Raw genomic sequence first — 25,492 nt, 5'->3', positions numbered from 1 at the left:
GACATTTTAAGGCAGCAGATGAGGGTGAAGGAATCCTGAAGCATATAGGGTGAGGGGAGATTGGTTTGGGTGTGGAATATGGTACTGTCAGTCTTAGAGATGAGGGGAATTGGCATGCAGAAGGGAGTGGAAAAGGATCAGGACGAGGGGGTAGTTGTCTTTGGAGGGTGGTGTGTTTTATTCTGCTGTACTTATCCTGCAGTGCAGTTAAACACCACCATTCAGTAAACAAGAACATATTAACCTGAGGGTCAGTACTGAGAGATTGCCATCACTGATCCAGAAGCCCAGGGAATCTATTCCATTCATTTTATAAATCAGAGCTGATCAGGTCCTAGATTTGTTGTGGTTTTTTTGTTTGTTTTTTGTTTGTTTGTTTAGCGTTGTTGGTTTTCATGTTTGGTTGTGTTTTTTTTTCCTTAAGATCCAGTGCCTGAGACATAAACTGCATTTGATTGTTTTTAAGGTCGTTCTCTACAGTGAATGCATCAGGCTTTCAATGCAGAGTGTCTTTCACAGTGATTCCATTCATGTCTACATGAGTAGGCTTAAGCAGTTACAATCCCCATGATAGAGCTGGAGGCAAATGACTAGGCTGTTAGCTAAACCCGGGACAAAGCTGTGCAAGCTGAACAGGCTATGGAAAACTTCACATGATGTGGGAAATGGTAGAATGTAAAAAGGTGTGAGAATCTGACAAAAGTTACAGACAGCACCATGGGGAATAGCTGGACCTAACAGGTGTTTAAGGCATAATTATATGAAAAATAACCAATGTCCATAGGTGATTGGACGGGTGCATTAGAGACCCTTAAGGGTGCAGTCTTGCAAGGCCAACAGCACTTCCGTAACCTTATAAATAGCACTGTATAAGATAGATTTATGATAATGTCACTCATTTTGCCTTCGTGTAGCAGATGCCAGAAAGTCTCAATCCGTCTTGGTCCTTACCAGTACTACCTGGGGTGTTTATTCATAACTGTTTAAGTTTCAATCAGAAGCATGGTTTACGGGAGAGCCTCCTGATCATTCCCAAGGACTTGGCCGTTACTTACACTGAGCAAAGATCATGGGAAATGAACCGACTCCTGTTCCACCTAACTAAACTGAAGCTGGGCTCCAGGAAGGCTCTCTGACTTCTTGTGGGAGCTCTGTGCAACTAGGCTACAACTAGCAGGAGGCAAAACCCACTGAAGTACAGGGGAAGGGGTAGTCCTGTCATCCTAAATTTAAGTGGATGTCAGCTTTGCAGCACTGACTTTGGGGGCTTTCTGGTGTTGAAAAACCTTTTAAAAAAAAATCTTTTAAAAATCTTTGAAAAAAAATCTTTTTTAAAAAGAGACTTTTTAAAAAGTGTTATGCAGAAAACTTTGAGCAATTACTAGGATATCACTTTACAACTATTAAAACTTAATTCTGTTGAAATACTTCATGTCAAATTATTCCAGAGGTACAATCATATGTTTGGGTTTTTTTTCCAGAAAACTGAAAAGCATTTTAACATCTCATGAGAGAGTATTACTTCATGTTCTGGTTCTGTGGACATTTTGGTGAGATTTCAAGTGAAAAGATAAAATGATGAAAATACTTTAAGTGTAAAGATAAAGATATTCTACCTTGTGTCCTGCTGATCTTAATATTTACTTTTTAGTTGAAAACAATTATCTCAATTTTCAACTTTCAAAAATAAAATCATGGGTCACATGTATTGAGTTATGATTTTATCATCATCTGCAAAATGTTGACTTATCATGGAGCAAGATCTAGGGTTCTGGAGCTAAAGCATTAAACCATTGTGTGTTTTGTGAAAAATCAGTAAGTCCTTGGGGCTGGATCTTCTATTGTAAATAGAAAGAACTGTATGTGTATTGTTTGAAGCATAGCATTGTGTAGATACTTTTGGTTTCAAGCAATGGTGTAAATGAGGCAAGGCAAAGACAAGTGAAGTTAATGGATAAATAAATAAGTAAATAAGAATTATTAATCTATTGTTACAATTTTTATGTCTTAGATATAAATAATCCAAAAGTTCATAAAGTATTTTAGTATATACAGAAAGCTATAACTTCTTAGCCAATTTTAAGAAAATTACGTTACTTTTTCTGTGATTAGAGGGTAGATTTAGATGAAATATTAGGAAGAAATACCACACTGTGAAGGTGGTGAGGCACTGGCACAGGTTGCCCAGAGAAGTTGTGGGTGCCCTGGAAGTGTTCAAGGCCAGGTTGGACACGGCTTGGAGCAATTGGGTCTAGTGGAAGGTGTCCCTGCCCATGGCAGGGGACTTGGAACTAGATAATTTTTAAGGTCCGTTCCAACCCAAATCATTCTGTGATTCTGTGATTATGTTTTCTGTCTATAAAATGCAAATATATATACATATTTTCTTCAAAATTAATTCTGAAGTTTTTAATTCATTATTTCTTCGGCATCACTTATTGCTATCTTCTGTAGTAATGGCAACATTTTTTCATTATGTTGTCACAGCCAATGCTACTCACATGATCACTATTTTATATGTTTGCTTTTTATGTAGAGGTAACTACTATGGATATGTTTTACAATTTACATTCGCTATCTCAAAGCCTTATATAAAAAAGTGGATTGATGTTTTAAAACATTAACATAAAGTAGGATTTTTAGGCTTATTTTATAGCTGGAAAACTGGGACTCAGAGATTGCCAAGATCTATCAACATGAGGTGAATTGCCATCTTAATCAGTGTACACTAGATTGTATAGGTACCATATATCAGAACTGGAACAACTCAAACCTTATATCTCAAATAGTACTACTAAGGCATACTTTATTTTAGTGTTACTAAAATGTGCAGCCTTCAGATAGTCATTAAGTAGCTTATATGCTTTAATAAACAATAGCATTTTTAAAGTGCTCCAAAATGCTAAATGGGCCTTTGTTTTTCATTGTGAACAGCTAAGATTCAGACAGATTTGTGTAGGTTTTCCGTTACTGGTTTAATATTTCAGCTCTTGCTTCTGGAGTATTTAGCATGTTTTTACTATGCTGATTAAAATCTGTTATAGATGGTAATTATGCTGATTTTATCATTCAAACACTCAAAATTGATTTTTAAATCTCTTAAGTGGCTTGTACTAGACTTTTATTTCTCAAAGGGTTTAGAAGTCTGCTATATTATGTCCTTTCGTCATGTTCTCTGTAAATGCTAAATCAATACAAAATCAGTAGATTCCCAGTTCTAAAAAAAAACCCACACACTTTTTTTGTAGGAGGAAGAACTAAGGAAAAGTGGAGAAGCCAAATACGCGCACTTGAGTGATGAGCTTCACGTATTAATTGAAGTGTTTGCTCCACCTGGAGAGGCGTATTCTCGTATGAGTCATGCCTTGGAAGAAATAAAAAAATTCCTCGTTCCTGTAAGTGACTTACAGCATCCTTCTGTGACTGGTTATGGTTTTGCTGCATTGAACTTGTACCTTCTTTAAGCACCTTTAGCTCAAGGGGAAAACCAAAAAACAACATTCTGTTGAACATTCATCTTTCATTCTTTCATCTCAGGGAGATGCCAAACAGGCCATTAATTGTCACAGTTGAGCAGTTGGTCCACTGATATATTTTCTGGATAGTTTATTATTTCAATTTGTCTTCTTTTTCACTTTTTTCTTTCCTTTCTTGGTTTTGGAAGGGAAGAGTGGTTTAGTTGCTTGTTTTTTCTGGTCGCAGACTTAGTCATTAGGATGTGAGTACACTTTTGAGATTTTTGAACATTTAAGTCTGTAAAAAACATTTTTGTATATCTAATGATTTATCTAAATATCTTGCTAATGAAGTTAATTAAAATTTGTGGAGCAAACGACATGAGTAAAACGTTCTTCAGGTGATTCTGTTCAGACAGGTTGTCCTGACTCAGACAACAGTTTAGCAACCCTTCATCAGCTAGGAGAGAGCAGAAACATATTCTAAAGCTGGGAGCCTTTTCGCTTTGTTTTATACTAAATAAATACTTACCTTTTGTCTTGTTGATTTACCATCAAACTCACTGGAATTTATTTTCTCCACATTTATACAGTATTCCATGGCATTGTCATATTTAGTATTTATCCTAGAATTGAAGCATATGCATACTAAATACTAAGTAAAAGTTATTTTATGTACTACTAGAATTGCATGAGTTACTGTCTGAGGTCTATCCTATTTAGCACTTGAAAAAGGTTCAGAACTTGAATCCCTTCAAAAAAATATAATGGAAGCTTGTTTCTATTTGTGGTAAAAAAAGAAATGCAATAATGCTCATATATCTCAATAATAATGGAAGGATTCAGTAAACGCCAAGGTAAGAGAGGTGAGGCATACACACATTTTCATGGCAGAACTTAAATGTTTTATTTGGTGGCGGTTTCTCAGCTGGGGAAAAAGAGAATAAATTACGAGTACAGTATTTAAGTACTGTTATATTTTAAATGTTCACATTTTTTAGAGCAGCTAAGCATTTTTTTTTAAGAATAAAAAAAAAGTAACTTAAAATTGTTAAAAAACAGCTGGATATTTGTTTTAAATAACGAAATTCATTGGCACCAAGTGAGAGCCTGTAATAAACGAGTTATATTTTAAACAAGTTGAATCTACCTTTCTGATTTTCCCTTTTTATCCCCTTATTGTATTCCAGTTTTAGGATACTTGTAATAAAATACTGGTTCAATTCTGGTAAATAACCATAAGACACAAAAACTTTTTTTTTTTCGTGATTTCTGACTCTGTTTTGCACATACAGTATGAGGAACAAATTAGGTCAGTGTTGTAATGCTGGCAACATAACATGGAATCCCATTTTGGCTGCAGGTTAATGGTGAAAATCTGCCAAGCTGTAACACTGAAAGAAAATTTATAGTTAAGTAATATATTTGTGAGAAGTCTGAAGTGTCATGGCTAAAAATGGTAACAGGGCTAATTACAAAGATTCTCAGTCTCTGTCCTTTTGATAACCCTATTTCCAGTTGTTTGTGACCTTGCCAAACTTTAATTTGCTTGTGTAAGAGGCTCCTGTTTAGAGTTATCTTTGTTATGTCCTCTTCATTTTGAAAGACAGGTCCTGCATTACAGCTGATGCAGTGGTGATATGCCCCCCGGCATAGAACACTATTTTTTAACACCATTATGTACTCTGTCCAGTACTGAGAAAATCTGTTCTGGGTGAATAAGGGAGAGAGAGTAGTGTGTGATGAGGGTGGTGTTAAAATTTGTGGCATGATGCTGTTGTAAACATTCAGTATCTGTGAAAGCATATATTTTGTGTGACACATAATATATTGATAAGTATTATATGTATGTTCCAGAACAAGTACAATAGCTGCACTGGAAGAAATATAAAACCAGCTTCTTTGTTGCAAGATTTTGAACTAGGTTGACAGCAGCAATAATCTCTACAAACAAGTAACAGTTTTAGTTTATGACTTGCTTGTTAGTTTTATCCCCTCTGCTTCATTTCAGATTTACAACAATTTACAATTCTCTGGCTGGTTGCAACATGTGTCAAGGGATTTGCACTCAAAAAGCTCGCACTAGATAATTTCCTTTTTGTTCCCTATTTATAGCATCTCTTGAATTTGTTCTATGATGTTTTGTTGTTTTTAAGACCTAATTTATTGCAGCAGTGAATACTGCTTGAATGACAGGCATGAAAGCAGTAGAATCTAGCAGTTTTATTTATAACAAATCGAGGATGCAATAAACCATTCAAATAAATTTTGACATTGCTTATGAATTTTATGAAGTTTAAGTGACATATTGCCCTTAGAAATAACACTGATTGTATCAGTAAGATGGAAGACTGACTTTATACTTTATCCATAAGTTTTAATGAAACTGAATTTGAAAATAAATGCCTAGAAAACTTAATAATAGAAGAGAAAAATGTAGAATAGGCTGGAGGGGAAATAATTGAGTGTTTATTAACTGAAGGAAAGATTTAATGAACAATTACTTTTTATTTCAATGCATTTACTTAGTTTTCACCTGCAACATTGCCCAAAAATAGTATCAAAATTTTTACCAGTGAAGATTTCACCTCCAAGTCAGACATAGAAACTAAGCACCGCTATTTACATTGACTGTTCCACATGTTAACATGTTTCAAAGCTGCAGGCAGCTTGGCCTCAGGTGGTGCATTAGTATGCCTCTAAGAGGCATATCTGTGAATAATTGAACCCCCAATTTTATTTTTATGTTACTCTTAATGTGAAAATTTTAATACAATTAAAATATGACAGATCAAAAGACCCATGATTAAGTAAATAGGACTAGTACCTTGGAGTTTTGAAACATAACTGCCTGCTCAATTGTGGGGTTTGGGAACCTAATAAAAATAAAAACCAAAAATGTGCTCTCCAAGGTTGAGGTTTTATGGTAAAGATTAAACTTGGAATTGATGTTAATGTAATTCAGCAAGTTATTGAGTATTAGCTATGTGCAAACAGTAGGCATGCTTAGGAGGAGGATGCGTGTTTTGCAGATTCATCTCTGTGGTCAATACAGATTCAGTAAAGTTCATAGGTATCTGACTGCCAAGCGGTTCTGACTACAAACTGACAGGGACAAGGTGAGGAACCTAACGCTGTTGTTATGTCTCAGTGTCTCAGAATGGGATACAGGGTCAGCCAACTAGAAGGAGAGATGTTTAAAAGGCCAATGTGGAGGAGAAAGAGCTCAGAGGTTTACAAGCTCTGCTGATTTTAAAAGTTTCCTAGCAATTAAATGCTGCAAAGCTTTCTTCAGCGTTAATGAGCAATGAAATGCTACATCATTCATACAAGAATTGATTACATCAGTCTGATTTACGTCTAAACATACGAACATATTTTCTGAATAAGCTATGATTTCCACACAGTAAGGAGCTTTACCATCTTTGGTGTTCTATGCTTCTTAATACATGCAAAATGTTTTGCTGATAACCATTTTATCCCTTTAAGTGAAGCATTTTTATTTTACATGTGTAGCATCCCTTGGGACGAGGAGGGAAGCAGATACTGATCATTCATTTTATGTATGAGTGCTCTGTAACAGGCAGCTATTATGTAGAGGGCAGGTTGCAGCTGCGGTGACACAACCACTTTAAAAAGATTGTTTACAACCGTGCGGTCAGAAATTGAACCAGTTACCACTTCAAGAGTTGCTTTCAACTTATTTGCATATATTTTTGTAGCCACTTATATCTGCTTTAAATTGGGGCATATTAACACCACTCAAAGGCTGGGAATAAACTCACAGTCATTTAATGCAGTCCAATTGATGGACAATTGCTCATGATCATCTGCCTGCATACCTCAGTATTTTCTGAGGGTGTTTATCAGACTGCTTTATTAGGAACTAGTGGGATGAGGCAGCAGGTGAATGCAGGTTTTTACATTGCTGTTGTTGTGAATGCAGGCTGCAATGTCTTCCAGGCTTTCTTCTAGATGCCTGAATCTCTTACTGAGTCATTAACTTTAATCATTGTATCTCACCTTGGTCTGTACCATTGATTAAAATAATTTTCTTACCAATCATTGAAGTGTTCTCACTGATCTAGCTTCCAGCATCATTTCTTCACTCTTCCTAACTAAAGGTGGATGATTACTGAGGACAAGGAGCCTTTCAGTGAAATAAAAATTTACTAATTTTATACAGGAAATGCTTCATACACATTTATACAGGAAATGTGTATGAGAAAGATTAGATTTGATGGGACTTGAAAACAAGCCTTGATACCAGTTTGTTTCAGCTGGAACAGTTAAACAATCTTTGAGTTTAATGCCTTGAAGGTCCTTCCCTAACTAGTGTTTCAAAAAAATTTATTTTACTTCAAACATACATTTACTGTATATATAGTAATTTATATTTAGTTCAAAACACAGTTACTAACGATCTGTTATGCCATGTTGCACTGACTATATTGTAGTATATACAGTATACAGTAGTACTTTTTGTCAAAACAGTTTTGGCTGGTTTATAACAACCATATCTAGATACATGGTATTTATTTTGAACATTTTTTGTTAGCAGTCTGAATTTCTTCTGTGCTATGTAATGAAATCTCTATTTACATACCATTTCACACTCTATGGTTTTGTAATCTTTTGTTTATAAATAGCTATATTATTGGCAGGGGCTTCAGACTTATTTGTCCTCTTTCAAAGAACGTTGGTAGGCAAAATCATAGAATCATAGAATAGTTGGGGTTGGATCATAGAACAGCTTGTGTTGGAAGGGAACTTAAAGATCATCTAATTCCACCCCAGCTGCTACAGGCAGGAACACTTTCCACTAGACCTTCCACAAAGTCTTGTCCAACCTGGCCTTGAATACTTCCAAGGACGGGGCAGCCACAGCTTCTCTGGGCAACCTGTGCCAGTGGCTCACCACCCTCATAGTAAAGAACTTCTTCCTAATATCTAACCTAAATCTCCTGTTTCAGTTTGAAGGCATTAACCTTTGTCCTGTCACTCAATGCCCTTGTAAAAAGTCCCTCTCCAGCTTTCTTGTAGGCCCCTTTAGGTACTGGAAGGCTGCTCTAAGGTCTCCCTGGAGCCTTTTCTTCTCCAGGCTGAGCAACCCCAACTCTCTCACAGCCTCTCTCCATAGGCGAGCTGCCTCAGCCTTCTGGTCATCTTCATGGCATTCCTCTGTACTCACTCCAACAGGTTCATGGCCTTCTTGTGTTGGGGGCCCCAGAGCTGGACACAGTACTGCAGGTGGGGTCTCACAAGAGCAGAGTAGAGGGGGACTATCCCCTCCCTCAACGTGCTGGTCACGCTCCTTTTGCTGCAGCCCAGGATACAGTTGGCTTTCTGGACTGCGAGCACACACTGAAGCTGGCTCATGTTCATTTTCTCATTGACCAGCACCCCCAGGTCCTTCACTGCAGGGCTGCTCTGAATCTCTTCTCTGCCCAACCTGTAGCTGTGCCTGGGATTGCCTCAACCCAGGTGTAGGACCTTGCACTTGGCATGGTTAAACTTCATGAAGCTGGCACTGGCCACCTCACAAGCGTGTCAAGGTCCCTCTGGATGGCATTCCTTCTCTCCAGGGTCTCAACCGAACTACACAGCTTGGTGTCATCGGCAAACTTGCTGAGGGCGCACACAATCCCACTGTCCATGTCACCAACAAAGATGTTCAATAGCACTGGTCCCAACACCGATCCCTGAGGGACACCACTGGTCTCCAGCTGGACATTGAGCCATTGATCATAACTCTTTGAGTGTGACCATCCAGCCAATTCCTTACCTACCAAGTTGCTTATCCGTCAAATTCATGCCTCTTCAATTTGGACACAAGGATGTTGAGCAGGACAGTGTCACATGCCTTGCAAAAGTCCATGTAGATAACATCAGTCGCTCTTCCCTTATCTACCAACACCGTAGCCCCATCATAGAAGGCCACCAAATTTGTAAGGCATGATTTGGCCTTCAGTGAAGCCATGTTGGCTGTTACCAACAAACCCCTTATTGTCTATGTGCCTTAGCATAATTCCAGGAGAATCTGCTCAATTAACTTGTTGGCCACTGAGAGGAGACTGGCCTGTAGATATTTGTATTTCTGTAAGTATGACGGTAAGCAGCAGTATAGCTCCATCTCTAAAAGAGACATCTTTTATCCCCAGCAAAGTAAACGATTTATACTTGGAGATTCTTCAAAGATACTTGCAGTAACAAACAATTACTACAGTAATTATTTAAAAATGGGTAAGGAAGATATTTGAGCAGATTATTTCAGTTTTGCTGGGTTCTCTTTTTCCCACTGTGCAACATCTCTGACAATTTCACTCACACGTTTTGATAATCAAGGAAAAAAAATCACAGGTTCTGTCAAGGCCTGGAATGTCACGGCATTTTACCTCTTCACAGCATTTTTTCCTAAAGATTGATTCTCAAATTGAATTATTATAAATATGTTCAAACAGAAGTGTTCTCAAGAGAGTTAACATATCTTGTGGACAGTCGTTCTTGACTTTTACAAGCTCTGGATGTAGATGTAGACCAGTTGAACAGCAGCACTTGTGTAGTTTAAATCACTCATTTTAAGCTGGATGAAAATCACCCTAAAACTATCCCTTAAAGTGAAGGTTTGGGGGTGGAGAAGTACACTAAAACAGCTTTTTTAGTAGAAAGTTAAACTCCAGTATTTCTCAACTGCCTGAAATTTGTGTACTTATTTTACTTAATTATGTGTAGATTATTGTTTTTTTTCTGCTGTGAAGCTGTAAAAAAGCCACAGAAAGAGCATGTAATTCTTCAGATCTCTTTACATTTGTGTTGTGATGTGTGGGTCAGCTGTTGGTGTGCCTGACAAACAAGTATCTTTTGACTAAGCTTAGGTCTCTGGCTGCTTCAGGGTGGTACGGCTACTTCACAGCCTCACATGTGCTTTAAGGGTTGATACTCCTACTCTGAGCAGATTAAGACCTTTTTATATATGCCAGAGACGTATTTAGTCTGAGAGCAATCCCTTGATGATCTCCCTCTGACACACAAAGGAATCAATTTAAAAGGCATAATCTTGGCTGCCAGAGCCAGCCTTTCTTTTGCCTTTCAGTTTAACCAGAGACATTAACCTGATCAGGGATTTTACAATGATGGGTTAATCTGGGTGAACTACAGAGACATGGCTGTAGTTTAAAGAAATATTTGGAACTTGCTTGGTGAGTCTGTATTCATCAGCAATTCTATAGGCTTGTCTTGCTGCTTCCTCTTGCTACAGTGTAGGTTTTTCACCAGTGGGAGATCAGAAGCAATTATTTGTGTGTAGGTAATAAAATTCATGCAGATAAATTTAAAACATAGTATTGTTCCTGGATTCTTAATAGCAGGTCTGTCACGTGTAGTAAGAAGTTGGCTATGGTGTTGCACATTAGACAGTACAAACCCCTTCATCTCAGAGGGACCACCAGACCCTCCTACACATCTGACATTTCATTTAAGAGCTGTGTGTGTGAATACAGATTTGGCCAATCATCTCATCAGTAAAGCCTGGGTATTTGATCCAGTGAAGAGGCTACAACTTCATGGTCATAATTATGAAAAAAAAAAAAAAAGAAAAAGATGTGCAGGATGTTGTTATGTGTTTCCATCACATACAATAGTCTTTTTTTGAGCCATCAGTGTGAGGAGAGAAAAGGACATTATTGGTGTTATAAGACTGAAGGAGATGAGTTACTTGGTTTCACTCTTTCAAGGAACTGGTTTGCAGTTTAGCCAGGTTACTTTATATCTGTTTCACTTATTTCAGCAAAATGACAACGCGATTTTTGAGGTTTAATTCCTTTGTGGAGGTAGACTAAAATAAAATAAAAAATAAAAAAAAAAACTAACAGAAAAAATACTTCTTTTCTTGCCTTAATTCAAATTGAAAGGCAGTCTGCAAATAATACCCAGGCGATGTGTTGGGGTTTGTGGTTGGTTTTAGTTTCCTGTTTCTTTGTTTTTTTCCTTTTAAAAAGGGAAAAACAAGGTTTTAGTGGCATTCTTAAACTTTGTCTTGTGGGTTTTTTAATGTAGCAAAGGTCATTGAAACCAATCCTGGGGACCCAAAGTTATGCTCGCTTAGGAAAGCATGAAAGGAAAAGCACAAATACAGAGTAATCTCTGTTGTGTTCTTCCAGCTTCCAGTAGTCAAAAATGGAATCTTTTCAAGGCTATGTCTAGACCATCTTGCCTTATACCCTGTGGTAGATTTTTCTTCTCTTCCCTGCACTTGTCAAATGCTCCTTTGAACCTTAGCTAAATATTTGGCCTCAGAAAAACATCATGTGGAAATGAGTTTCACAGTTCAATTATGCACTGTGTGTAAAAACAAAACCAAAAACCCAGAAGTCAACTTCCTCTTGTTTGTTTTAAAGCAGCTGCTTAATGCTTTATGAGTGCCCTCATCTTCATGCATTGTTGAAAGAATGGCTAATCGCACACCAGTCCTCACTGTTAGATTGCTCTGGATTTGTTTCTTTCTAGATCCCCCATCTTTTCTTGTACAGAAGCAGAGGTAGCTCTGATTATCCATGTGACATACTTTTGGCTATCCTTTCCACAACTTTCTTTGTTTTCCTTAGCTTACTCCTGGTTTGTTTTTTTCTGTTTGGATGGGATGGTCAGGACAGCACAGAGAAGCCGCATCTCAGTAGTCAAGAAGCAGTACACTAGTGAAATGGATCATTCTGTTACTTTGTGGTTTAGTGTGAGGCTTTTTCTAGAACTATCATACTTCCCACTTGCACTGATTTGATGTTTTCCAAACGGCATTTGTAAAAAATCCAGGACATCTTCCTGAATGATAATAAGAAGTTTAGAGCTATTTACGTTCAGTATTTTTATGTCTATCAATACTTAAGTTTAAGTATTTTCATGTGTATTATTTTGCATTTATCAACACATTGTTTTTCTGACAGTTTTATTCTAATAATTGTGAGTTCTGTCAGCAATTTTCTGCAGAAACTTTTAGATTTCATTGCCCTGAATAACTTAAAATGAAATTTAAATGAAGTTCACAATTCAAGTTTTTGTTTACATAATTTATAAATATGATGAACAAAACAGATTTCTGGAATCACTCAGTAAGCTCTTCCCCTCAGTAAACACAAAATTATAAAACCAGCCCAACTATTCTTAATATTCTTTCTCCTATAATCAAAGAGAGAATTACAAATCAACAATGTGCTTTCTTACCCTTCAACAGCTTCTAGTGTGGCTGATGAAAGTTTTGACTTCATCCATGGAGGTGTTTAAAAATGGATGTCTCATTTGCTGTGCCATGCCATATAGCATAAACCTGTTCAGAAATTATCTGTATGAAGGATAAAGGCATATTGGTCCACAGAATAGACTTCTATAAGACCAATGACAAGAGCCTAAATACATTCAGTGTGTGCAAACATGAGAAGGTTTCAGTAAGTAAAGAATATATAATTGTCTATTCTTCTTATGTTTTGAAAGATTTAGAGTATCCTAGTGGCAAGGAATAATACAACAAAACTTCATTGGCATGGGAGATTTTTAAAGGAAAAATAATATTGACATGAAAAGAAAAGATTGGTGATTGACAATGAAAACTGCTTTCTACAGAAGAACAATAAGATTAATATATTTTTCATTCAGCCTCAGTGATGAAGGGATTACAAGAATTTAGAAATAATCACTGTATAAAAATTAGGAAAAGATGCAGAAGATGGATTAATATCAATCAAATTTATAAAATAAAAAATCTGTATTTAATTGAATATTTCTGAAGGAATATGTGGCCAGCAGTGTGATGATAATACAAATGAGTTAAAGGAACATTAGAAATAAAAGGAATCCTGAAAAAGATACAGACTTTAATCCCTGGAGATGGTAACTGTATCAATGACATTAATGATGCAGAAAAAAGCGGAATGTTTCCATAAATACCAGTTGTGTAGCTGGAAAAATACAGGATGGTGTACTTGTGTATTACTGTAATGGGGCAACCGTAATGTTAGTTTAAAAAACAGCTGTTTAGAAAAAAGTCAGGAAACTGGATAAGAAGTCATAGTCTGGGAGCAGTTGTGTGAACAGCAGAGCCAGTTAGAGCTGATTTCTAATGACTTCATGTCTTGTGTTTGGAGTCTGGGGGATCAGGTGGGTGTTGTGTTCCCTGTCTGAAACTATTATATATCACAGACATTCACAAATTCATTCATTTTTGGGACTTTTTTGTGGACCTTATGTGGGCATTTGCTCTTTGGTGAGGGCGTTACCAGTATCTTCCTTATCCTTCTGGATGAGCATTTTTATGAAATTGGGAAGGACTGACTGTTTTAGGACTATGGGATGTCTGTCAGTTACAGCTGGAGTTGGCCAATTAGCCAGAAGTTAATTGGGTTGCAAGCAGTGAAAAAGAAAAGTGGCAAGTGAAAGAAAATCTTTTAGTAGCAGCATGACTGCGTGGTGATTATGCTGTGACCAGCCTGTCACAAGTCCTTCGCTGAATAGTTGAGGAAGACTGCAGCCTGCAAAGCAATTGAGAAAGGAATCTAACCACTGCTTTAATGTTTTTTATGTCTTAATAAAAAAAAAAAAATGTTAACAAATCTGATTTTGTATTCAGTGAGAAAGTTTGTTGATAAAATGAATTGCTTTAGTGGCACCTGATATTCCTGTATGATGTAAGTGACAGGTCAAAACTTTTTAGTAAGAAAGTTTCCCTAAATAGGTCTATCTGCAGCAATTTTCTTAAGGAGCTGGTATGTGAAAATTCTTTGTCTGTCAAATCTGTATGGTGTATCATCAGATTTTGAAGATGGAGATTGCGTCTTTATGTTGGTTTATTTCATTTGAGCATATTCTTCTCACAACACAACAGGTTCCCTTGGGGTGAGATCTGTAGAAGGGACACAGGTGGTGCAGTACTTAGGCCCTGTAGCAAAATCTGTAGCCATTAAGCAGGTGAAGAGACTTGTGTGACAGTGGTGCCTCAAAGTGCATCCCCAGCCATCAGCCCGCTTACACTAACACACGAAAAATGCTGAGAATTAGGCTGTATCCTATATGCTGCCTCCCTGCTAGGTATAGACACTTCACTTTGGAAACATCAAGATGAGAGACAAAAATAAAGTAAGAGTGAAGCTAGAGAAGGTTTTTAATAAGAGAGGAATCACACTCTGGAGCTGCCCATAGTCCATTAACTAAACAGGAAAGCTGATGCTGACTTAGATTAAACCAAAATGAAACTCTTGTAGGTTGTCCTGGGTTCAGCAGTAGCAGTCATTTTTCTCCTTCTTGGTAGCTGGTACAGTGCTGTGTTTTGACTTTCGGCCTTGGAACAGAGCTGATAAAGATGTTTTGGTTTGGCCAAGGACTTTGTGAGCCTCATGCTCTGCCAGGGAGGAGGGGAAGCCAGGAGGAAGCAGAGACAGGACACCTGACCAAACTGACCAAAGAGGTATTCCATACCACAGCACGTCATGCTGAGGATGTAACTGGGATTATGCAGAAGGGCTGGGACTGCAGGGTTGGAGGAGGTATCGATCAGAGCTTGGTTGGGCTGGGAGGGGCGAGTTATCGGTCAGCTGGTGGTGAGGTGTTGTATTCTCTTCCCTTGTTATTTCCTTTATCATTGTTATTATTGGTGGTAGCAGCAGTGATTTGTGTTATACCTTAGTTACTAAACTGTTCTTATCTCAACCCGTGGGAGTTGCATTCTTTTCGATTCTCCTCTCCATCCCTCCGGGAGCAGGGGGAGGGAAAGAAGGGGGGGAGTGAGTGAACGAGTTGCCTGACTGGGTTTAAACCACGACATAGGTATATAAGATAGTTTTAAAAAAGAAAGTCTCTATGAGGCATAATCTTCCTGAAGAGTCATATGATGACACTAGAATCCAGTGATCAATTTTGTTCTGGGCTGACTGGAGATGTTACAAAGAAAGAGGAGTGAGGCACTCTGGTACCCAGAACTGTATATTAAAGTCCGTTGGGAATAATGGTGGGAATGATTCACTCACTGGTGAATAGAGGCAGCATCTTGTTGAGAAAGGAAGGTTGAGAGTGGATGCAGGCATCAACAAAAGTATAACTCTCATATTTCATATTTAAATCTCTTGAGTACAGTGACTGTCTACTTGCTTGCCATTTTTCTCTCATCTGTTTGAAAACTCTGATGCATGCAGTTTATTTTTACTCTCCTTACTAACTAAACACGGGTAAAAAGTTGAACTATCTTCTTTAGACATGCTAGAACAGGATTTGTGTCTGTTGGACTCTAATTCAACTTCAGCATAATTTTCATGGTTTCATAACTTGTGAATGACCCAGTGAGTATCAAATCAGTTACGGCATTGAAAATCAGAGATGTAGGTCCAGATTGGAGGAAGTGAGAAATTTTTGGAAGCAGACCGTGACAAGCTGGGCAGTATTTGTGGTTATTTCTGATTAAGGTGCCTACTTACATTTCTTTTTATTACTTAAATTTCTGTTTATAATGGATACTTACTCCACAGTTAGCCTGTGGAGTACAAGAACAGTACAAGTACAGAACAGTACAAGAAGGAACTGAAAGCAATGGGAAGTTCTTATTGTTCAGAATTTTCCTTTTGACTGTTTCTTCACTTTTATAAACTGTGTTAAAATTCAAAAGTAAGGTATTGAACAGTAGTTGATCCTGGGATAAGGGTTAAATAAATAGACATATACTGCCCGAGAATTGTCAGTGGGAAAACTGGCAGGAAAAGACAGGCAGAAGGTGAGGTTTTTTCCAAGCAATGAAGGCTTGAAAAGGTCATTGAGAACTTGGGAGAGAAAAAAGGAAAAAAAAATACTTTTAGCATGGCAGTTAAGAGCTGTTCATTGTTTTCATTATTTGCCTTACATCTTTTTTACTTTTGAGGAAGTGAATAAATAATGTTTGTTCTAAAGACAGTATTTCTGAGTTGTTTTAGTCTAGTCACAAGTCTTTAGGCTGTAGGATTTCCTTAGGTACTAAACACACATGTTCCTCCAAGTTAAAACAGAAAGGGAAAAGCAATCAAGAGGTGTAAAATAAGTGCCTTTACAGCAGGTTCAGGAAACCTGTGCTATTATCTGAGAGGCTAAGAAAATCCCCTCAGTATCAAAAAGGTCAATTGCATACGTAACACCGTGCTAAGTTATGCAATAAACAGCTATAATGGCTTCTCAGTCGTTATCCTTAAACTGATGGGCTAAATATCTCTGAAAGGAACCAATGCTAATTTAAACAAAGATTTTGCTCTGATTTTGATTGAGATTTCTTTTCTGCCAATAAACACATCTGAAACAGAGAATTTGCCTTGGGTATTGGCTGGTCTACACTTTTCTGTGTATCTTGCTTTGAATAGCACTTAATAGATTTAACGTCAGTCTGCAAAATGAACGGCAGCCAGGATAGGGGCTTGCATACCCTACTGAAAGCAGGTGCAGTTAAAGACAGAGGTGATATAAAACTCTGAAAAATATTTGTGCGATGGGAATCCTGACAGGCTGCTTCAGTACCACATCTTCAGTGTGGTACAGTAGATGATTCATGTCATAAAATGGTATGAGTCCCTGATATGCTGTTGCATACCTGCATGAGAATGCGGTTTTACCATCTACGTCTGTCTCCCAGGCAGTGTGAATATGTTGCAGTATGTTTAGAGAGATCTCTGGTTTAATTTTTTTAATCACTCTTTGCTCAGAGCTCAGTTTTTGCACAGTCAGAAATCATATTTTCTGCTGAAATGCAAAAGCCTATTTTGTTTTGTAGTGCAATCATGAATTACAGTATCACTTTTAAAAAAGTGATTTCTTCTGTGTCACATTTCAAACTAAACAGCTGATTAATATACTTATTATTAAAGTGGAATACAAACAAAATCTGAATATATTTAATTTTCTGCCAAACCTTACCCTGCTTTATGTAAATTACTGTATACAGGGGCATAGTTAAAGGCTATTCATACAGTATATCAGTTAAATCTTGACTTGTACTATTTCAGTGCTTTAGTCACTCCTAAGCTAGAAGTGATTTTATATAGAATCATTTAGGTTGGAAAAGACCTTCAGGAGTCCCACCATTAACCTGGCACTGCCAAGTCCAAGACTAACCCATATCCACAGGCACCACATATTCACATCTTTTAAATACGTCCAGGTATTTACTCAACCACTGCCCTGGGCAGTCTGTTCCAGTGCTTGACAATTTATTCAGTGAAGAAATTTTTCCTAATATCTAATGTAAACTTCCCCTGGTACAGTGATAAAGGATGAAGCAGAGGAGAGCACAATAGTTTATGGCCAGGGGGAATAGAGCATCTACACTGAGTTTGAGGATATATATTATTAGAGTTTATGTACTGTGTTCTGTATAATGATATATGTTACTATACTTATGAGAAAGTATATTACTATAATACAGCGTAGTCTATTGTTATGTAAAGCTAGGCTGTTAGATTTCATATAGCTACCCTTATACTGAGGCCACCAGATTTAATTGCATGTCCTACTCTCAGGTCATCCAGCTGCTCTGCACAAGTGCTCTCCTACTGCTTGGCACCCATGGCGGGTAAGGAAAACTACTTGAATGAGCAGCTGAAGACTTTAGTTTATGGAAAAATAAATCTTCCTAACCAGTCTGATCAGAGACCAAGAATCAGGAAGGGGAGGGAGAATCACTTTTTGTTATTAAACCTGGCAGTTTTCCTTCTTTGTACAGGGGTAAAGCATTATGTGTTGCACCTGAGAGGTTCCTGTCCGTTGGCATAAACTGACTGGTTCCTCTCTCTATGGGTGGCAAATTTCTCCTGACTCACAGTATTTCTGGGGAAAATAGTTATAAAGGTAGGAAAGAATGCATCTGCTCTGTATCATGTTGGGGTCAGAAAAGCTTTTGTTCCTTAAGGGACTTAAAGTCATCTTCATGCATGTATTGAGCATGATGGGAATAATCCAGGCAGTTCTGTGTCCCCAGAACTTGTGAAGAGGAAATCAAGGAAGAATTTACAGATTCATGGATTCTGAAACTGTGAAGTACAGCTATTCCCTTCCAGTCCCAGACCACACAGGTGGTAGAATTTCTCCTAAAACCTGTGCTAAATGTACATTTCAGAAAGGTATCAAATCTCACTTAAAGTGCCTCAGATGATACGGAGTTGATCACCTTTCTCTAAGCTTTGGTTACCTGATCACTCTCATTTCACTGATGATACCTTTTGCTTTCACTATCAGTCAGTCACCTTTAAAAACAGTCACATTTAAAAAAATACTTGTCCTTCCTTTTTACTGTCATTTTTATGTTGGTTTTGCTCTGAAATAGGCATTTAACCTAAATAGCATATTGTCCAGTTCTACCTTTTTAATATCTGTGGCATTTGGGTTATGTGGGCAGCCTGCATGATGCTCTTAAACCACTCCCTGCTTTCAGTAATATTTCTGGCTGCATACTCACATTCTCAGACAGGTATGTCTGTCAAGAACAAGTTTCAAAAAGGAGACATTTTAAAAATAGTATTCCTGATACAAAATTACAGAAAACATGTCAAGATCAGTGTCTACCTGCACATCAGCTGATTTCAAGTTGAGCCTATGCTGTTAGGATAGTTTTACTGCTGACTTGCTCTGCATTGAACTCAGATTGTTCTTCAAGTAATTGCTGCCTAGCCTGTTTTAGCAACTTTATAGTTTTGTTTCAGTTGCGTGTTACAATATCTAGCAGATATCCCCAAGACAAAGTTGGTCCCATTATCTGTTTTTTCTTCCTATTAGTAAGAGCAGTTTAAGGAATGTTTTGTTTTCTTGCAGAGATGAAGTGGTCTTTAATACGTGCACACCAGTACTCCACCAGGACCTGAATCTTCTCTTGTGAACATTGTCCTTGCAGTAAAGAATCATCTTCCTGTCTCTTTTTTCCCTGCTAGACAGGGTATAAAAAAAAGGGATAGCTTTGTTTTGGGTACCATTGCATACTGTGTGTCAGATCCCACCAGGGAGCTTTTCTTTAAGAAGCTGTTGTTTGTCAGATCTCTCCCATCTGGAGATGGGACCACATATAAGGCATAGAAGAACAGTGAAAATAAAAATAACAGCATGGGAAAGCAAAAGGAAAACAAAGGGGACTAAAGAAAATTAATTGATTAAAAATCAAAATTTTAAAAAATTGATGAAGAGCAGTAGGATACTGTCTGTGTTTGCAGCATCTATGAAAAAATCAGGTGTCTTTTATTTCAATTTTCAGGAAAAGTAGTTTTATAGTGTAAATCTTTGTAATTATTTTAGTTATGAAAAATAATTCCAAAGTCTATGAGAAAACAATACTTGTTTATAGCATTCATTTTAAGTGTGATGAAAGCATTTCATAGGAGGACATATGCAACAACTGGTAAACTCCACATAAAAATTGCACATTGCCATTAATATATTGAGCCTCCCATGTTCTGCATTTCAAAGAGAAATTATGATAAATTATTACAGCATGCTCACACTTTTGATGTAATATTAATAGCTTTAATTTCATTGAGATTGACAGACTAAGTAGGGTCCAATTTCCCATTTGAGTTTTTTGCTCATTGCTATTAAAAAGCCTATTTAAAAAGTCACAACACCTGCAAAGATGTTGCGAGACGGGGTGTGTGACAACATCACCTTTTCACACATATTGCTTGAGAAATAACTGGCCCTAACTGTAAAGGATTTCCTAGCTTAGAGTCCTTCTTCCCAGGGCTGCTTATGCATTTTTCTGACAACACTTAAATACAAGATCTGTATGAAGTCCTCTTTACGAGAAGTAGAGTCTGTGGCTTTGTTCTCACAGTGACACGCTCTCATAATTTGGAGGTCTATGACTGTGATGATCCAAGCCAAAATATCTTACTATCCAAGCTAATGGGTTTATGGTACCATCTGTCTTACACTGAGATCAGCAAACAAAAGAGTAGAAAAGAACTTTCAAAACTCTTATGCTAATGAAATCTGCTTGCCTCCAGGATGACACAGCATTACACATCAGAGGCTTTGTCGTTCAGGAGGATGCGAGGGGTGACAATCACGTAGTCAGTTTTCCAGGGTATTTATTTGCAAAATGTCGTTCAGTTCTTGAGCACGGCGTAGAGCATTCCCAGATCATTGCTTGGTCTAAGTCAAACTCAAGGAACAGGAACTTTTGACAAAGGTTAATGGAAATGAAATATTTGTTGACTAAGGTATGTGTTTGCAATTCTGAACACTAAAGGCCATACAGCAGGAGAAGTAACTCAGAAGTTTTATGCATCCCGGTTGGAAGGTAGGTTTTGACAAGAAATGCCTGCTGGCCTCTACTGTTGTCTGTTCAGGACATCTGCAAATAAGCAACTCTTACCATTACTCACCATTGCAGAATTGCTTGAGAGACTCTTCCAGGCAGCTTCAGACTGGGGAGATCATGGATATAAAAGTTTAAAATAAAGGTGGAAAAGAAATGCTTTTGATGTCAAAGGAGAGTGTTAGAATTAGCTTCCCCTGCAATAGTTGGTTGAAAGACAAGGCAAGAAGCACTCATAGTTGCTGGAGGAAAGGAAGAGAAAATAGCAGGATACAGTTGCTAGAAATTCTTGGTTCAGAATGGGTCTGCAACAATTTAACTAGCATGATTCAGGAATGCTTAGGTAGGTAAGTTAGTGTGGCATTCTCTGACAGTCTTTCAGGTATGCTCCAGTTGGGACTCCTGGGAATGACAGTTTAAGGTCTTTTCAGAAGTTCACTGTTACGTTTTCATACGCATTTATTCTTACCCAGGTCTTCCATAGGTGTCTATTTTTTTGAAGCTAAAGAAAGGATTTGAAAGGGTTCTCATGCAAGGATCTCGCTGCATTTTTGGAACAGTAATTCTTATGTCTTTTGTTTAGCCTGGGGAAGATAGTAAGAAAACTGTGCAATTCCAAGTAGCATAATGCAGCCTAAAGCTACCTGATGATACATGTAGTTTGTGGGAAATAATTGGAACTGGACGAAAGGAGAATAACTAAATTATATTTTGACCTAGGATAATATCAAATCAGTGTAGAGTTCCACTCAGTACAAATTCCTCTGGTAACAGTGTTAACAGTGTGAGATCCTGGGGTTATGTCCCAGGGAAATACAAGACTTGCTTTCATTTTTGTATCTTTACCATGAGCTGTGTATAGCACAAAAGGTTTTCCAGGTTTATGCACATGAATAAGGGAGAAGGGTGACTACATAATATCCGTGGACAGATGTCATAGCAGTGATAAACAGCCCAGAAGTTGGAATCTATTACAGTAATTTCTTCATGCTCTGAACAGTACTCGTGCTCAGAGAAGCAGTCAACATTACAAAGAGCAAATCTGCAGATAGAGACAAGATCCCCTGCAAGGCCTTAGATATTTCAGGATTGAGATATTTTAGTGGAGAGTTACTAATTAAATTAAAACCAGCGATGCACTTTCTTTTTTTTTTTTCAAGGTTAAGTTAGAAAAGATGGAGCCTGATATTGCCATCAAGTGTTGATGTTAATAAAAAGCACTTTCTTTGTCTCATTATTTTAATAGGGTTTGTTTAGGTATATTCTACTTCTGTAAAATTGCTAGTTAAATTCATACATTATAAGGCCATAAATATAAATTACTGAACAACTGAAGGGTCTCTTTCCCAGTTAAAAAGCATGATTTCGAGATTATATCCTCAGGAGATTTCTGAGAGGCTGTTAATGACATTTCATTTTCATGAAGTTAATGTGACTTGTCTTGGGAACAGGCCTATTTCCTACTTCCTCCCTTCCTGAAAATGTCACTGCAAAGAAAGGAGGTACTTTATAGAAAAGGAAGTGTAAACCCCTCTCCACATATACATCCCCCACCTTCATAATAGTTTATATGGGTCCTTCTTTAAAAGACTTAGGTCTTGAACTGTCCGAGCCAGAAAGTGGCATACTAATGCACAGGCTCAAATTGTACCACTACACTTACCAAAGGAATGTAGGAATCATATTCTAGATAATGATTGGCCAGTGCAGAACTGTGCAAATTATACAAATGTCCCAAATAAATAAATATGGAAAAAACAGTATCTTCCATCATGTACAGAGATGTTTACAGTTGTCAATATTTTAAAATTGTGTATCAACATCAGGTAATTAGTGAATCAAATAAGAGAAAATTATTGTGTTTTTAACTAGAGTCTAACATGAATTAAATATTGAACATTTACTCTTTAATTCCAGTATTTTCTTTAGTGTGCTAAATACACATTGCAGTGTATTAATTTCCAGATACTTGGTGATTGCTATGCCATTTTTCTGTCTGACTTTCTGTTCTTATTTAATATGCTCTAGGAAAAGATAGAGTTTATACAAAAGCTTGCCTATCTTACCATCAAGTCTTTATTTTTAATTTATTTTTTTATTTTAAATGAAGCATTTTTTATGACATAGTGAGGAAAAATAGTAAGAAATGTATCTTTTGCTTATTTCCTTAAAGAAATGAGGCTAATGCAGCTGTGTCAGAAAATTTGAAATTCAAAATTTTCAGAGAAATTGGAAGAGTGCCGGCTTTAAAGATGTTGTCTACAAGCTTTGTGAAAACTGGTTTCATGTCAAGAGGAACCTCAATATCTTGTCTTCATCAAGGAAAAGCAAACTTTTAGTTTTTTGAGATAAACATTCCAGTTTTTGCATTTTAGCAAGGCTGGATTTAGTTCAGCAGAACTCCATGGGAAGCAAAAGAAACCAAGTCTCATGCTTCTTCTGCATATTGGAATCTGGTGGCTTAGAGAAACTTCAGCAGTAAAATATTCCACCATTAGGGAAAAATCTTAGTAATTGATTTCCTTACTCTGAGATGAAATGTACTTGGAAAAATTTAGCACTACCAAATTCCTTAAAAGGCTTAATATGCTTACCTCTGGAAGAGTGTGACATTTTGGCTGTGCTTAGCATGTACATGGGACACTAAAACCATTTTGGTTTACTGATTTTGGATATGCACAGGTCTGTTGAGGAAAGGAGCATTGTGATTAACCTCTGAACCTCACAGACCACTTAACTGCCTGCAGGCATACCAATTAAGTGGAATTATCATCCCAATTAACCATTGTCCCTTGCCAGTCAGAACTCATTTGGTTTAATTCAGCTCCCTAGGAAAAGTCCCAGTTAACCAGATTTCCTAATTATCTGTGTCCTGATTAAGTGTAGTAGTGCAGCCTACATTAGCAAACGAACCTTTTCATGTTGTTGCTGAAATAGTTTTCCAAAATTTTGCTTTACGGATAATGTTCTCGGAAAATTAATGTGTCGGTTTAGGTTTTCTTCTAGTAGCGACAGACTTAAAACTCAGTTGGGCCACTCACATAAGTAACTCATCGGGACTTGCCAAGAAAGTGTAATTTATAAACAAAGGCAACAGAGGTGTTCTGGTTTAGGCTGAAGATTTCATTCAGGTGTGATACAGACGTGAGGTTAGTACTTTGGCTGGTAAAAGCTGCCATAGCTTCTTGATCTCAGAATATCTTTGTGGACTTACATGAGCTGAGATACAGGGGCAGCTTTTTAAGTATATTTGGGCACAGAATTAGGCACAGAATGTATCTGAGAAAGTGTGGTGGCTTACACAGAACACATTCAGATTGTATTCAGTGCTTAGTAATTATGCTGTTTGCTTCAAGGTATGATTTAGTTTGTTGAGAGAGGGCTTCTCAGATGCTCCATTGGTCTGCGACCTGCAAATAAACATGACGCAGAATAGCCTTCCAATAATGTGGGACCCTGGTACTTCACATCACATAAATAAAACAAGACAATAAAAGTTGTTGGGAGGGGGAGGAGCACTTCAAGAAATTAAGAGCCTAAGACATCTCATTCATTTGATTAGATTATTGGTGAGTAGATTGTATTGCCTTTGTAGCGTTATGTAGCTGAGTCTACTAATTATAAGGTTGTAATGATTTTCATCCAGGAATCTCAGATCTTGACTACACAGGAACATTTGTGGAAGGAGGTAGAGGTGAATCAATTACAGGTGTAGTGCAAAGTTCCTGTATGGATTTCTTCTAAATTGAAGGTAAAAAGTTCTGCACCCAGACATTTTCTGTGCCTTTTCTTAACATCTTAATTGATTTGCCTGAACTTTCCTGCACTTCCTTGTCAAAAAAACTGAAGACCTGTTCTGAAACCTCGTATGAGCACAGTTACCCTCACTGACTTGCTTGACATGGGCTTACAATCAAGCAAACTTGGTCTTCAGTTCTGAACAGATGATTGCAGACTGGCAGGGGAATTCATTACTGTCCCTGTTTTGTCAGAGGTATGACCTAAATCTGCCAGCATGTGATAAATACATATAGACAGATCTTTTCAGCGATACAGAGGTTGTCGTAGTGACTATTTTTATCCCATACGTCATTCATTTCTCATTCATAAAAAACAGGATTCCAAAATATTCTCAGGCCCCACAACCACTTTGGATGGGTGTACTCAGCTGGCGGAAATGAGCTCTCCTCGATGCCCAAGGGAGTTCTGCTATCTTCAGCAACTCTTAATTGTTCCACCTTTTGAATGAAAATTTTGGCATCTTCTTTTATGGCAGTCTGACCATGACCAACCTGAGTCAAGGCAGCATGAGGAGCCGCATATAGAAGAATTAAGCCCCACACTAACCCAGAAAAGGCCAGTCTGTCAATCCTAGAATATTAAAAATGTAGCATACAGCAAGGGGGCATTATTGTGCAAAAATTATAACCAAAACAATCAGGAAGTAAGCAGACGCACAAAAAAGAAGAGCCTTTTTTATCTTTTCTGGGTGAGTTAGGTAGCTCAGTTTACGTTTTAATGAGATAAAAGCAGTAGTGAAAGAGGAAAGAAGATGTCAGTGGCTTGATTGCTTTCACAGCTTTTACTGTGGAAGATATTAAAAACATTAACAATAGATAGTATCATAAGGGTTTCTGATAACTTATAATTCTCTCAGCCAGCTGGGAATTAAAAAGCTTGAAAATGTTTCCCAAGTGAAAAATTTCTCTGTCACAATGAAATTTTCATTTTCTGTCTCTTATGC

The 25,492-nt window shown here is 37.5% G+C and overlaps 1 protein-coding gene across 5 annotated transcripts in view; it reads left to right on the top strand.

Moving 5' to 3' along the window:
* The window catches only part of KHDRBS2 (KH RNA binding domain containing, signal transduction associated 2), a 356,153-nt gene that overhangs the window by 158,120 nt on the left and 172,541 nt on the right, over positions 1-25,492 (top strand). For 4 of the 5 annotated variants that reach the window (XR_008972741.1, XR_008972740.1, XR_008972739.1 and 1 more), the window contains exon 4: positions 3,249-3,395. The exons of the other annotated variant lie outside the window; for it this stretch is intronic. Coding sequence is in view for 1 of the 4 variants with exons in the window: in XM_057414011.1 (XP_057269994.1) it covers positions 3,249-3,395 (147 nt within the window). In the remaining 3 variants the exon portion in view is untranslated. The remainder of the gene's footprint in view (positions 1-3,248; positions 3,396-25,492) is intronic. 5 annotated transcript variants of the gene reach the window in all.

The sequence above is a fragment of the Pezoporus wallicus genome, unplaced genomic scaffold (genome assembly GCF_028554395.1).
Source record: "Pezoporus wallicus isolate ANWC-B61680 ecotype Strahan unplaced genomic scaffold, APGP_CSIRO_Pwel_v1 contig_6428, whole genome shotgun sequence".
Classification (NCBI taxonomy): domain Eukaryota; kingdom Metazoa; phylum Chordata; class Aves; order Psittaciformes; family Psittacidae; genus Pezoporus; species Pezoporus wallicus.
This window is presented reverse-complemented; position numbering and strand designations above follow the sequence as displayed.